The sequence below is a fragment of the Crocodylus porosus genome, unplaced genomic scaffold (assembly GCF_001723895.1).
Source record: "Crocodylus porosus isolate Cpor-Errol unplaced genomic scaffold, CroPor_comp1, whole genome shotgun sequence".
Classification (NCBI taxonomy): domain Eukaryota; kingdom Metazoa; phylum Chordata; order Crocodylia; family Crocodylidae; genus Crocodylus; species Crocodylus porosus.
Window position 1 is genome coordinate 82,012,014 of NW_017728906.1, and position 15,180 is coordinate 82,027,193.

Here is a 15,180-nt window from a genome sequence, read left to right on the forward strand (position 1 = left end):
GCCTGCGGGAGCCGGCAACTGCGTGGGCTCTGCTGGGGCTGCAAGAGGTGCGAACCTGTTGCTAAGCTCCGGCAGGGCAGGGGCCTTGGTGCGGCGGGCCTTGGGGCCCTTGACCACCTTGGTCAAATATAGATTATTTCACACTATAATGATGCGGTAGATACACAGAGTACCACAGTTCCTGAAGGTCAATATACTTCAGTTAGCTCTTGACCTCTCAGAGGCCCCTGAACAAGGACCTGCATATTAGGGCTGTGCAAAATGGCACCGTTCCATTTCAACTTGCCTTTTGACATTTCAACGGCACTGCATTTAATTTTGAATTTGGTTTTGATTCAAAACGGTTGTTCCATTTCATTTTGATGTTTCGCCCATAGGCTATAATGGGGAAGCCCAAAACAGCCTACAACTTTGTCATTTCTGGCCTGATTTGGATGAAACTTGTGGGAATAGTAGCCTCTTCTGAGGGCATGAAGCCTGCCAAGTTTCAAGAAGATAGGTGCAGGAGATTCAGGGAAACTGCACCTCAAATTTTGAAAGCAAAAAACTCATGTCACGTGTATGTGTTAAGCCATAGCAGGGTCAAAACTACAGGCATGCTAGCCCCGCCAAGTTTCAAGGAGATAGATGCCAGGGTTTGGGGGAAACTGCACCTCAAGCTGCAGACAAGCAAAACTCGTGACATGGGTGACACTGTGTGTGTGTTACGGTGCAACAGGGTGAAACCTGCAGGCTTGCTAGCCCCTGCTGCAGCCAAAAAGCCTGCCAGCTGCCAAGAAGATAGGTGCAGGGGTTCTGGGGCCCTGCATCTCTGGCTGCTGACAGGCAAAACTCGTGACATGAGTGCTTGTGGGACTGTGTCTGTCTTGGGGCACAGATGGGGTGAAAATGGCAGGTCTGCTAGGCCTTGCTGTGGCCACGAAGCCTGCCAGCTGTCAAGGAGATCGGTGCAGGGATTCTGGGTTCTGGGGCCCTGCACCTCTAGCTACTGAGAGGCAAAATTTGCTGACAGTCAAAACTCGTGATATGGGTGGTGACACTATGTGTGTATTAAGGTGTGCCCTCATTCAACTGACACCAAAGCAGAAAGCAGGCCAGTTCAAACAATGCTGCCTTTTATGCAGTTTTTCCATCCTTCCCCCCCACAGAGCACTGGGATTGGAATGGACCTCAGGCAGGCAAGGATGACAGTCACTGGCCAGCTACACAGTCAATAATGAGAGCACTCCTTCCCCCCACTTCCTCCTCCCACTCCTTACTTTAGTTTTTGTTTCCCTGCAGGCAAGCCCAGCTTGAGCCTGAAAACTCAAAATGTTTCGAAGATTTTGAAATGTTTCGACTTGCCTTGTTTCTTTTTGAGGCTGTTTTGAAGCTCTCTGTTTCATTTCGATTTTGCTGTTTTGAGCTCAAAACAAGTTGAAATAGCATCGAAATGAAACTGCCCGTGAAATTTTGCACAGCCCTACTGCATATACAGTCTAGGCAGGTTCATATAGTATGGTTTCAGACAGTTAGTCTCTTCAAGCAGCAGCACCTAAGTAGGCCCGAGTATAGCCTGAGTATGTGAATGGGAGAAAAACTCTGGTAAGTGCTTTGAAATAAAACTAAGCCAGAGGAACTGGTAAATAGGTAGTAGGAAAACAAAAATTGGGTACTGCTTTAGGATTAAGTAGGCAGATCTTTTGGTCTACTACTTCATTTATTACCATTTTCAGCAATGCCTGAAGCTGAATGCTTCTCTCTCTTATGCTGCTTTAGTAGACCCAAAAGGGAAAGCTGGGCATGGGACATAGAAGAGACTGGTTTTAGTCTATGTTCCTAACTTCTCCAATAGTTTTTTCCACAACAGAAACTTCTGTTTTTCCAAGGACCTGAGCACCTCTTTTGATCAGTTCCATTGCATGGGTGAATTTATAATCTAGGCTTTGTTCTCTCCCTTGCTCTTTACACAAAAAAACTCAATATGAAAAAACAATAGCTTGTGCAAATATAGTGGGTTTCAAATTAGTATATTTGCTAATTCTATACTATATGTAAGACCTTGCTAAATATGCAGACTGATATCTTTGGCAGGGCTCATTAACAGGCTTTCAAATTATTTAAAAGGATATGATCCAGTTCCTGAACCTTCAAGTGTTAGAGTAATAAAGAAGGCATCATCATGGCCAAGGAGCATGAATGGTCCAAGTAACCACAACCAATGAAGCTCAAAAGATCTTTGAGTTACAAAAAAGTCTAGGAATTGAGTCATGAAGTCTTGTAAGAACTCCTAGAAATAACTCAGGCTAAGCTTTATGTCTGTTAAAAGTTAAGGGAATCTCTGAAGGGAAAAGTGGCAAGTTTGGGACATTAAGGGCCAAACTCTATTCCACACATTAGGCCTCTGAGTGGACGTAGGGTTCTATGTACAATTCTATTATATCCTGTCCAAGTTCTTCAAAATCCATTAAGACATATACTTTTGTAACTTCTACCATCTTACGTTTAATACTGAGTCACAAAAAGAAGTGGCCAGAAGGAAGAGGACCCACCTATCTTTTGCATTAACCACATTTCAGGGAGTTGAGCAGGGTAGAATATGGATGTACATACAGTTGGAACCATTTCAAAAGCAGAACATTTCAAAAGGGCAGCAGCTGTTATGCTCTAAGTGTTACGTAGGGATAAGCCAGACATGATAGAAATAGAGTGGAACCACTCTAACATGGGGCAAAATACTGTTAAAGTTGGACTGATTTTGTTACGTTTATATTATTCCTGGCTTGTCTATATGTAGCAATTAGAAAGTAACAGCTGCTACCCTTTTGATCCAGCTCCAAATGTACATGTGTTCATACCCAGAAATGCACTTTGGCACCAAGTCCACTTACAAGCCTAATAGGTGAAACAGAATCTGGCCTTAACTCTGTTAACATGCTTACATGTGTTGCAATAGATTGGAGCAGTTGTAGCTGTGATAGTCCAGGAAATATGCAAGAATTAAGTGTGTGGGAGGGCTGGGAGGGCTGGGGGGGACAATATATTTTATTAGAGAAAACAACTGTATAGTTGGGAGAGATATCAGGGGGCATACAGTTGGCTCAATAAAAGATATCTTCACAAAAAAACCCTTGCTTCTCACATGTGTGTTGTTACAGAATACTTTACCTGACATAAAGCAACATACTAAATAATGCCCTGTGGGTTTTTCTGTTGCTGATTACAATTCATCTTGCAGGTATGTGTTTGGGTATTCCACTGCAAATTCTACAACTATTTAGGTTTCTATTTTACTCAAAGACAATGCATCATAGAATCTAAAATTGTAATAAGTTTCTCCCCTCAGAAATCTGGCATAGCTGCCAGTAATAAATCATTCAGCTGTTCACTCAGTCATTCACTTTGTAAGTTCTGTTGAGTGTCATGTATCTTCAAATTGCAGTATATATATACACACACATAATACAGAAAATATAACAAAGTTTAAACAAACAAATCACAGAGGAGGTGTTCTACATGCTAATGTACGATAATAGTGCTAAAAGCTTATTTGCAGAAAGGAATGCCACTTGATTCCAACCTAAAAATAAATGCCACTGGTAAATAGCATTAGTTAAGATGCCAAGGAAGCCATTAAATCATTTTGTTATAGATTTTCAGATGTTATTTTCATACAGCAAAAGAAATGAAAAGTATATATAACAAACTTGGACAAATTCAATACTTAGCTGATCCTATGTAATTCCTACTTCCTCTGATGGTGTTGTATGCATTAAAGAGCAGGAAAGTTCTAACTTAAAAGATTTAAATTAAGATGAAACAATTCCTGTCAAGATAAAGTTTGATATTTTGCTATGGAACTCAAGCTTCTGAGGTTCTAAGCCTATTAAGCACCAAGTGACAAGCTATTCCATTAAATAAGATGGTGGCAGAACACAGCTTTATCACTTCTGAGGGCTGCCAAAACAGTTATATCAGCACCAAACTGAAGTAAGGATTGGGGGGATTTCCTTGGCTGTTAAAGTTTTCTGGACATTGCTAAAGTCAAGGTGTCAAATTCATTTGACAAATACATCTAAATCTCATCTTAATTATAGTCTGTAGGCTTGGATTATCATTTTAAGACTACACAGCTAGAGGTGTATGGAAGACTTCCAGTAGACAGATTTCACCCCTCACTGAATATTCAAGTTGTTTTCAGATAAACCACTCAACTTCTACTTTTACTCTTTTGTCTGAAGCAGAGGCAGGAATGCTCTTCAAGTAAATTTGAAAAAAAAAACACCTCATAAAAGTCATATAAACTATGTTTGTATAAATCACAGTATGAACATACACACTGGGCACATTTACACATTCATTAATGAGCTTTAGATATTGTGCATTTACTACTTGCTTAACAAAGTACTAACTGAATGTTTAGAAACTAGAGTTACTAAGCAGTAGCGCCACCACAAGGTTACTGTCTTTTGTGGTGCTTACTGCACTTCAGCCTGGTAACACTGTGCAGTAGTGTTAGGGTGACAGTGTTTGGATCTTGGGGAACACTGAATTTGCAGCTGAATACAAGGCTATAGCCTGTGGCCTAGCAACGATGCTAATCACAAGGCAGAATGATATATTAAAAATAACATTGCAAGATGCTTAGGCAAGCATTTTCCTAATAATGTTGTAGTATGTAGGACATATGACTCATTGTGTAAGGAAAACAGGATGCAGCCCACCAGCTATCGTCAGAAGATAAAGCAGAAGTAAGACCTTGAAGATAAAGGAGTCAGCAAGAAACGGCAAGTGACTGAGAGAAGCAGAAGTCAACGTCTTAGGCATGCGCTCACAGCAAAAAGGCATAAGCCTATGAGTGAAATGCATAGGTAATTCCATGCTAATGAAACAAACAGTAAACAGAGGCAGAGCTTGACCCAGGAGGGAATATGGGTGGAACAAAGGAGGGACAAAGGTGGAGTAAATGTTAATGAGTATAAACCAAGGTGTATAAATGTAGAAAGAATTAATGTTCGTGGTGGCTCCCCGGTTTGTTGGAGATAGTCCAAAGCTGTCTCCATTTTGAATAAAGCTGTTGCGAGCAATGTGTACTGGTGTTTGCTCTCTGAGCAATTGAATCATTGTCTTCCTAGTTGTTGGGTGCTACATGGAGTTGGGGTCTAACAGTAGGCTATTAGCGTGGTTTTTAACCATCATATTACTACGCAGTGTTACTAGGCTAATGCTCAGTAAGCATCTTGTGGATGTGCCCACTAGGTACCTAGCAGGATGTCATGGGCTTGCTTAGCTTTCCTGACCTTTCTTCATACTTCTCACTAAAACTTTGTTTTTGCCATATTAAGAATCCTACCAGGTACAGTAAATGCTGGATCCAGTAAATTAAGCCATGCTTGTCTTTTTAAATATCACTTACCACATTTGAATCAGGTTTGTAATTATATTTCTGCAGGAGGGTAATGTTAATTGAGATTTGCCATCTCCGATCTCAAAGGTGTTCACAATGACAAAAACATTTATTGACAAAATACATATCCAATTGGAAACTACTAAACAGCTGAATAATATAAGAAAAAATAGCTTAAGCATAATGATACCATCTATTTCTGAGTTATGAGGTAAATTTACTACCATGCTATTTGTCATAAACTCAGCTAATCAGTGATGATTGAGCCAAGACACACATCTCCAAATGATACTACAAGTTATCCTCCCAGTTATAGGTTACATGATTTTATAGATCATCTCAACACGGACTTTAAATATTTCCTCTCAGTTAAATCGCAATTATGGCATCCAACAAAAAAGCTGATGCTGATAAAAATATAACTATGTAGTACTTCATGAGGCATCATACCAAGAATGCTAAAGAGAAAACTCATGAGTGTCAAACACCAAAGCAAAATTCGGCTTTCAGTAACTGTTGAGGAAAACCTGAACAACCTGACAGAAATAAAAAGCAAACCAGTGACTTTATACATGCTTTATATACAGTGCTCTGTGCAGAAACAAGTACTTACAGCTAGAGAATATCAACGGGCAAGAATGTTCATCCATTGGGAAATTATGTAGCTGCAGCTGGCATTCTGCATTGATGGTAAGCCTGTGGAAAAAAAATTAGATACCTGTCACTATATATCAACACATTGAAAAGCTAAAGGAAAAAGGTTGGGTAACCTTAGATAAGAGTTCAAGGTACAACTGGGAAAATTTTAAGTGTGGCCATAGAATAAAGGTTTTTATAGATAATTTCCTCCAGACCATGTGCCTTTAATGAACACAGGCTAAAAACAGCTATTTGGAAAAAATATGCTAAGAAATGTGAGGTGGGGCGGGGGGGAGGGAGGACACATGTATCCCAAGTTATTTTTGAAGAGTACTGTATGTGTCTTACTTCATATTATATTGTAGGCATAAGGTCACTAGTGTGCTAAAATATTACTATTTTATGCAATGTTTTTAAACTACTTACAACCTATGCCAGGGTTTTTCAACCTTTTTTAGCAAGTGTACCCTTTCTGCCTCAAAGTTCAGTTCGTGTACCACTTTCTATTTTTTTTTCTTGTTTTTTAAGGGGTGTGTGTGCAAATCTAGGCCCTCATGGGAAGGGAGGGAGGAAGTGGGGCTGGGGCTGAGGCAGCAGCAGGCGCTGCACAGCTAGGGTGAAGCATGGGACAGAGCCATGGAAGTGGCTCGTCTAGAGAGCATGGGGGGGCAGCTCCCACCACTGTGCGCACCCTGGTGGAGACCTGTTGGGCACATGCCCCCCAGATCTGTACACAGGGTGGAGGCAGCTGCTGCTGCAGGCTGGACTCTGCACCCCACTGCTGCTGCCCCTAGAGAAGCATGACACCATGTGCCTCCTGCTGTCCGGCAGACAGGGGACAGACACACACAGAGACATACACATACAGATGCAGACACAGTTGCTGCCCCCCCAGCAGGGAAGTATGTGTGGGGGGAAGGAGTGGGGCAGGGGAGAGAGAAAGGGCGTAAGGAGGCAGATCCAGACCCCCCCAGTGCAGGAGAGAGTGGGGTACGGTCAAGGGTGAATGTGGCACAGGCCAGGCCATGGGACAATGGGAGCCTAGCGGCGCATCCAGGGGCATGGAGGGGAGGCTCCAACCACTGTGTGCACTGCAGGGGAGCCAAGGGCAGGGCATGTGCCCTCCCAAGCTGTGTGTGGAGTGAGGGCAGGCTGGACTCTGCTGCTCTGCCTCTGTACCTCACTGCCGCTGCTTCAAGAGCAGTGTGACACCACATGCATCCTGCCACTGTGTGGCTCACCACTGGGCTGCTGCCCGCCCAGCGACAGGATGCACATGGCTGCTGTGCCGCACTTGAAGCAAGCAGCAGCAGTGAAGCACAGAGGGTCTGAATGGCAGCAGTATTAGGGGGAGTGTGTTTCTGTGCATGCTCCCAGGAGCAGGGACAGGTGGGGAAAGAGTAGTGACACCCCTCTGCTAGATGCACAGGTGCTGCCTGGCTGGCTGCAGGGGGGAGAGGCTTGCACACGGTGGCCACCACTGCCACCACCCACCACCCAGCACCACTACCACCCCCTGCCCCATGCTGTTGCCACCACCATTGCCGCCCACTGCCCTGCACTGCTTCTGTCGCTGCTGCACCCTGCTTTCCTACAGCCAGTCACATGTGTAGCTCTGTGGGCTACTGATGGGCCTCACACCTGGCTAATCGTGTGCCACCCATCAGCAGCCCAAGGAGCCACACATGCAACCACCTGTGGGAAAGCAGCATGGGGTAGTGGCAGTGGCCACTGCATACGACCTCCCCTCATCAGAACAGGTGGCACCTATGCAGCCTGCAGAGGGGCACCATTGCCCTTGCCCCCATCCCACACCCCAGCCCTGCTCCTGGGAGCACTCACAGAAACTCATCTACCCCCCCAGCCACTGAGACCTTCATGGCTCTGCAGGAAGGGGGTGGCCGCAGCACTTCCTTGCTGTCAGCTATTGGCTGAGGGAGGCAGCCAATCAGGAGAGTGAGCTGAGGTGTGGGGAAGAGAGGTGCCGTGATGGGCTGCATGGGGCCCTGAGACATGCTCCAACCCTGCCTGTCCACATGTACCCCTTATGACCTTTCTAAGTATCCAAGGGGTATGCGTATCCCGGTTGGCAACCCCTGACCTATGCAATCAATACAGGGGAAGAGCAGTAAAGGCTTATTGGCATGCCATCAAAGGCATGAGCTCAAACCTCATTCTGGACTTGTGCAAAAGGCTACTGCCAGTCATAACAGCTGAAAGTAGATACCTCGTCATTTGGGATAAAGAGTCAAAGCAGAGGTGTAAAAAGGCAGCTAGAAGCATGGGGCAACAGGATGCATAGAGGCAGCATCAACTTCCAGCTTCTACCATATCACTGATGTGGCTATACAGCTTGGCAGCAGCCTCCCCACAAGCTGGCACTTAAAGTTGCTGCCTCCCCAAAAGCGGGCACTTAAAGCTGGCACTTAAAGCTCCCCACAAGCTGGCACTTAAGGCTGCTGCCCTGGTCTCCCCACCATAGTTACGCTACTGAGTCAAAGGCTAATGAACATGATACTTATTCCCTGAATACTATTAGCTATATGCAATATACAAAGAACACATCAGGAGGACAAAAGCAAAGGTGAGCACTTGGAACAACATTCTATATAAGCTCACCCACTCAAAATGGGGAGCTAACCCCTAAACCATCCAAACCACTGTTCTGGCTCTCAGCTTCTCCCCTGCCAAATATGCATGCCCTGTCTGGGAGAGATCCATATACGCTAAGCACTTTGACACTATTCTGAATGATAGCTGCTGATGCATCACAGGATGTCTGAAGTTTACCAGCCTAAACGTTGTGTACCTGCTGGCTGGCACTGTTCTGCCTGACATCAGAAAAGCAGTGGCCAGGAGACTAGAATGATCAAGACACCCGCTATATAACACACAGCACACAAACATTGTAAGTCATGCTGAAGCTCTCTCACCAGCACCCAACCTCTCGATGCCACACCGAAGGAGATACAACTACAGATGTGGAATGAGAGGCTGAAGAAAATACCTGAAAGTGGAAAAATGGGGAGATCTTGGACCAATTCTGATTACCTACAGTATTTAAGAAGAAATATTTAAAACAGATTTAAAAGATATGACTCACTAACTTAGGCCAACACAAATGACTGCAAAATGTTTTTTTAACCAACAGTCTAAATGTTTTTTTAACATAAAGGATACTACAAATTGAGTGACCTTTAAAATTACCATTAAAGCAACAGGGGTTTTGTCCAAGAAATTACAAAAGTAATCTATTTAGGAACATAAGCCTAAAAGAGTTCTTCTGGACCATCAAGTTCAGTTTCCAGCATTCACAGGCACTCACTAAGCCAAACAACTCCCCACTTCAAGTCCTCACATACAGCTAAAAGGCCTAATACCTGAAAGACCTTATAACATGCCATAGGTAAAAGCAGAGGAGATGACGGCCAATGCCCTGCTACTGAAATGCAAAAGGTTGGTTCACTTATGCTCTATTCTACATCCCACAAGCAAGCAATGCACCGAGGTACTTCTGTTTCTCAGATATTTCCAGTCTGTGTTCCCAGATTTTAACTGAATTCCTTTTTTTGTTTCTTAAGTAAATGACATTGTACTTCTTGCTTTAAACTTAATGTCGCTTCTAATGCTCCATTCCACAAGATTATCTAAATTGTCCTGTACAGTAATCCAGTCCCCTTCTGTATTGACAATAGCTCATCTTAGTATTCTCTGCAAATGTCATGAGGACGCTTCCAGTTCTAGTACCAAAGTTACTGATAAAAATGTTAAACAGTATCTATGTGAATGGTGTTCTTAGATCAGTCTCCAAGGAGATATACTGGTAAACTTTCTCCATTGAGAGGCAGAACTTCTTGCACCACTATAATCTACAGTAAAATATCCTTCCTGATACCACATTAGACAATTGCCATTACCCTGAGTGGAAAAGTAAGACTTTATAGATGAGAACCTCTGAGTTGTCTAAGTTATGGCAGGAGCATCAATGCATTCTATCAAAACCCCCAACCTTAGTGAAGCCAGTTTCCTAAGTCTTCTGAGGAAAGGAAACCAAAAATAAAAAAAAAATCCCCAGAAGCTTTTATAATACTGGGTGAGGAGAATCCTTTCTGGTCAAGGTGGCAACCAGCAAAAGCTCTGAGACATGGAATTACCAGATACTTTCCACATGAGAACAACTAACTTGTTCCCCCCACGTAAAGAACTGAACACCTAACCCTACATCTCACACAACAATTATTGATCAAGGACTCCTAGTTTATCATACTTTCCATAAATATGTCCATTTCAATCTTAAAGTGACTCAATGTCCTTGTCCTCACCACTTTCTTGGAAGAACATTCCAAAACTTTGTTGCAATAGTTAGAATATTTTCCTAATTTCCTATCAAAATGTATCCATAGCCATTTCACCTTGTACCAGTGCTGCTTTCCAACCTTAAAATATCTTCTTCCATAGCATTCACCCTAGAAATGTTGTTGTAAACAGGCCCCTTTTATATGCCTTCTCAATATGTTTTGCTAAACTAAACAAGTCAAGCTCCTTTAATTATGTTTCATAAGAAAAGGTCTCCATCCCCTCAACCATAAGAGTGGCCCTTTGAATTTGTTTCAGTTGAAGTTAATCTCTTCTGAATGCTGGTGAGCAAAGCTATACATAGTCTTCGAAATGCAGTCTTAGTAATGTTGTGTATGAAGACACTAGTACTTCCTTCTCTCTCTCATGTATCCCATTGAATGCACAGCAAAATTGTGTTAGTCTTTTTTTCAGCTGTGCAGCTTATGTTCATCCTATAAGCAAACAATGCACCGAGGTCCCTCTGTTTCTCAGATATTTCCAGTCTGTGTTCCCAGATTTTAGCTCAATTCCGTTTTTGTTTCTTAAGTAAATGACATTGTACTTCTTGCTTTAAACTTAATGTCGCTTCTAATGCTCCATTCCACAAGATTATCTAAATTGTCCTGAACAGTAATCCAGTCCTCTTCTGTATTGACAATAGCTCATCTTAGTATCATCTGCAAATGTCATGGGCACATTTCCAGTTCTAGTACCAAGGTTACTGATAAAATTGTTAAACAGTATGTAGGTGAATGGCATTTTTAGATCAATCTCTAAGGAGATACCACCGGTAAACTTTCTCCATTGAGATGACTCCTCCTTCAGCATAAGCAGCTGTAATCACTTTCTGAGCCAACTCCTTGTCCACCACCTCATGCTTGTAGTACTAATTCTTATCCTGTCAAGTTTGGCCAATACTTTTGCATGAGGCACAGTATCAAAACCTTTGGTTTGACCTAGGTAAATTAAGATACTGCATTACCCTTATCCAAGAAGCCTGTTTTCTTGTCATAAAAAAGACATTCGTTTGACACGATGATCTTCTGATAAACCCAGCTTGTGTTTTATCCCATTTCCTATTTCCTTCATATCTTTAACTAGTCTTTCTTTCAGTATTTGTTCTAAGATACTGAACAATTGCTACCGAAGTAAAATTAACAGGCCTGTAATTGCCTGGATCACTCTTTCTCCCTTTTTTTTTTTTGATAACGAGCATTTTATTTTCAATTTTTTAAGCACAGGGTACTGCCCTGGAGTCGACAGATTCCATTAGAGGGTTCACTATTTCATGTGCTAATCCCTTCAGTGTACTAGGATGGAGATTATCTAGGCCTTCAGATTCTGCAGTAGAGGCCACTATAAATTTTGTTTCTACCTCAAAGCTGATAAATTCTATATTCATACCCACACTGCCATGTGTACATCACCAGTTTTCTCAGTTACTTCTTCATCTTGAATGAAGACTGAGGCAAAGTATTTATTGACTACTTGGGCTGTGCCTGGTTGGTCCTGGATATCTACCCTATCTTCAACATATATTCTTTAATTCTTCCTTTCTGATTCTCTTTTTATTTATATTACCATAGAAGGTTTTTTCCCTGTTATTTTTAATATTCTTCATAAGACTGAGCAATTCTTTGGCAATTCCCATTGCGTTCATATCCTTCATGTATTCATAACAGCCTGTTTAAGGTTCTTGTTCAGCCACAAGTTTTGCAGTCCTTGCCTATCAATTTTTCCTCCAAAATTTTCAGTCCAGTCATTCACTTTACTTAAGAGATATTTGGGTTTTTTCCAAGTTAGTCCTTTTAAAGGTGATGACCTTTGTTATATTATGTCCCACAGCCAGTTTTACAAGATCCTTGCTATTAACCCAAACTGCATCCAAGGTAGCTTTGCTTCTTGTTGATACAATGACCAGTTGACAGAAAAATCTATCGGCCAATTTGTTCAGAAATATCTGCACTCTACTACAGTAGAAGTGGGATCATTCACATCCACACAATGACACACAGCACATGTACACCAATGTAATTTCTCTCAGTTTATACATTCATTGAAGTTGCGTCATTGTACAGAGCAGACACAAACAGCTATGTGTAGTAGGTGCTATTGCACCATATCACCACTAGGTGGCAAGGCACAAGTAGTAATCCATTCTCAATATGCAAACAGATAACCCAAATGAACTGGAATTGTGAACATATAACACTGGCATAGCTGGTGAACACAAAACACCAGTATAGTCACTCTTAACTTTGAGAAATAACTTTCCTTTGAATTGGAGTGACTTATACTACTATAACACTGTATGTTGTGTGTCTTTTCCACATTTAGACTGATGGAAAGGTAAATTACACACATTTAAATATGCTATGTGTCTACAACTAGGGTTATAGATTTTCTTCTCTTATGTATCAGAACCTACTGAAATAAGCAAGATTCTTTTGAGGTTTGGATCAAACTTCAAAATAGGAGAATACCATAAAAACTAAGTAGCAGTTTTCAATAGTGGTATTCCTACTGGTAACCAAGTATCATAGTGTGACAATGCACTGAGGAAGCTGAATACAATTACTGCAGAAGGTGTAACATGGAAGGTGTATTTCACAAGCAGACTGCTTGTAGAGATTCTTGTTTATGATAGAATGGTATATCTGAATAGTCCAGGTTCTCAAATGAATAAAAACAACCTTTGATGTAAACAGATCCATTTTAAAACACAGACTTATAGTTTGAAACATCCTATTGTTTACTTAAACTCTAATATTTAAGTAATTATGTTTTTGACAAAAAATACGATGTACGATTTTTTATCATGTCTTGTACAAGGTAGCAGACATGGGTGCTTGCATGCATCTAGTTTCCTCCAGAATTTTGACACTTCTTCCTTTAGATTTTAAATTGGGAAGTGCAGAAGAAAAAAGCCCAGCTTTCAAAAACACTATTCAAAAAGGGACATCAAGTACTTTTAGTCAGACATGCCCTCTTCTTACCTTAGAGTATACAAGATTTTCCCATCATTCCATATTCTCAAGAGTTGGTTAGGTGTTGTGATCCAGTGAGCTTCTGCTGTTTTGGAATTTCGGAAGATTGTATCTGGTATCCAAATCAAGCCAACCATATTACTGTTCAGAGTCAGTATTTTCATGGTGCTATTGAAACGAAGGCGGCTGTCTGTCCAGGTCTGGGCAAAAAATATATCAATTTGGTATTCCTGTAATAAAAGCATGCCATACAAATTGGAATCAGTTCCACATATCTCATTTTGATAACAACTATCAAACTAATAGGTCTTATTTTTGGCTAGTGCAAATTAGTATATCTCTAAAGTCCATGGAAGGAGATTGATTCATACCAGTGGAGGAGATGATCATTTACAGGTCCTGTCCCCTCCCCATCCAACCCTGCCCCCCACTTACAATTTTCTTTCTTAGAATTATTTCAATTATCTCCTGCACTGGCTCTTTGCCTTAGCAAATTGTACATTAACACACCATCCTGACTATTCTTCTTTTTGGGAAGTTACTGCCTCTGGAAAGTGACAACCCCATTGTGTATCTGTTATGGCTTTTTTGATTTAGCCTAACAGCAGAGCCTTTAAGGAGCTCCTGGATAATGAAACAGGTATTTTAGATTCAGGTAGTACTAAATGAATGTAGACATTTAGTAGTGAAATAAGTCAGCTGAGATAGCAAATTCTCTTACTTGTAACAATCTATTTTCTCATCTATCCAAATTAACATTATTTTTCTGTTTCTAAACAGTTGTTTAAACATTTCCTTGCATGTATAGCCTACAGAAGAAAGATTTGTCACAGGGAGGAATTGAGGAACAGACCCCAAGGGGTAAGGGGGAACCCTGGGGTCCAGAACATGCCAGGGAACACGAGAGAAGAAGGAAAAAAAACAGAAAATCTCATACTTGTAGCCAGAGCCACGGCAAAGCTGGAAATGGCGGTGAGACACGCACAGCTCGTTAGCCATGTTTTTTTAAAGCTGTGGCCAGATGAGGATAGGAGCGGCAGGAGCCAGAGGGGGGATATAAACAGAGCTGCGAGAGAGAGAGAAGGGGAGAGACCTGGACTGTCACCAGCGGGGAATGCATCCCCGGAACCCCTGCTGGGGGTAAAAGGAGACAGGTCTGCCTCTCACCAGGCTGAAGTGCACTTTGAAGTCCATCGCAGGGGAGATGCCGGCAACGACACAGAGAGAGGACAGGGGAACGTACCACAACCGGACAGAAGATTTGGAGGGGAAGAGCAGAGGGAGCAGGAGGAGAAAGATGACGAGAGGTACCCCCAAGGAGCCAGGGAGATCAGCAGAGCCAGCAACGTCTCACAAGGTGGGACTGGTGCGGGCTCCAGGAGGCTCCAGGAGAGACCCCAGGCAGGGTACGAAGAGTCTAAAAAGTGGGAGGGGTCATGGAAGATGGGCTCCAGCCGTGCAGAGCCGCCCAACGGGGGATGTGGGGAAGACGTGATCAGAAGGACCACTGAGGGTCTGGCAAACCCAGAGGCTGGGTGAAGAATGGAGGGAAGAATGTGGTAGCTGGTAGGCTAATGCGTACCCAGGTCAGAGCCAGTCTGGAGCTTTAGGGGTCAGGGCCTATTGCTGTAGAGTGGACCAGGAGGTCAGGGGTCAAGAGGCCAGTTGGGCTCATCCTGTTTAGCCCGGGAGCCACTCTGGTGTTGATATTGGGGTTTTTTTTGGTTATCTCTTTCTGTTTCCCACTTTTGGAGGGGTTGTCAGTTATAGTACAGAAAGCCCTGCGTTAGCTCAGTTAAAAGGGAGTGTTGTCCCAGGGGAAACTAGACA

General features: G+C 42.5%; 1 protein-coding gene across 1 annotated transcript in view; it reads right to left on the minus strand.

The window, feature by feature from the left end:
- LOC109305469 (gamma-aminobutyric acid receptor subunit gamma-3) overlaps positions 1-14,544 on the minus strand; it is a 283,352-nt gene extending 268,808 nt beyond the window's left edge. Inside the window, exons 1-3 of the mRNA XM_019528473.1 lie at positions 14,518-14,544; positions 13,360-13,580; positions 6,000-6,082 (exon numbers count right to left, since the gene is read on the minus strand). Of these exons, the coding sequence (XP_019384018.1) occupies positions 6,000-6,082; positions 13,360-13,580; positions 14,518-14,544 (331 nt within the window). The remainder of the gene's footprint in view (positions 1-5,999; positions 6,083-13,359; positions 13,581-14,517) is intronic.
- Positions 14,545-15,180: the final 636 nt, after the last annotated feature.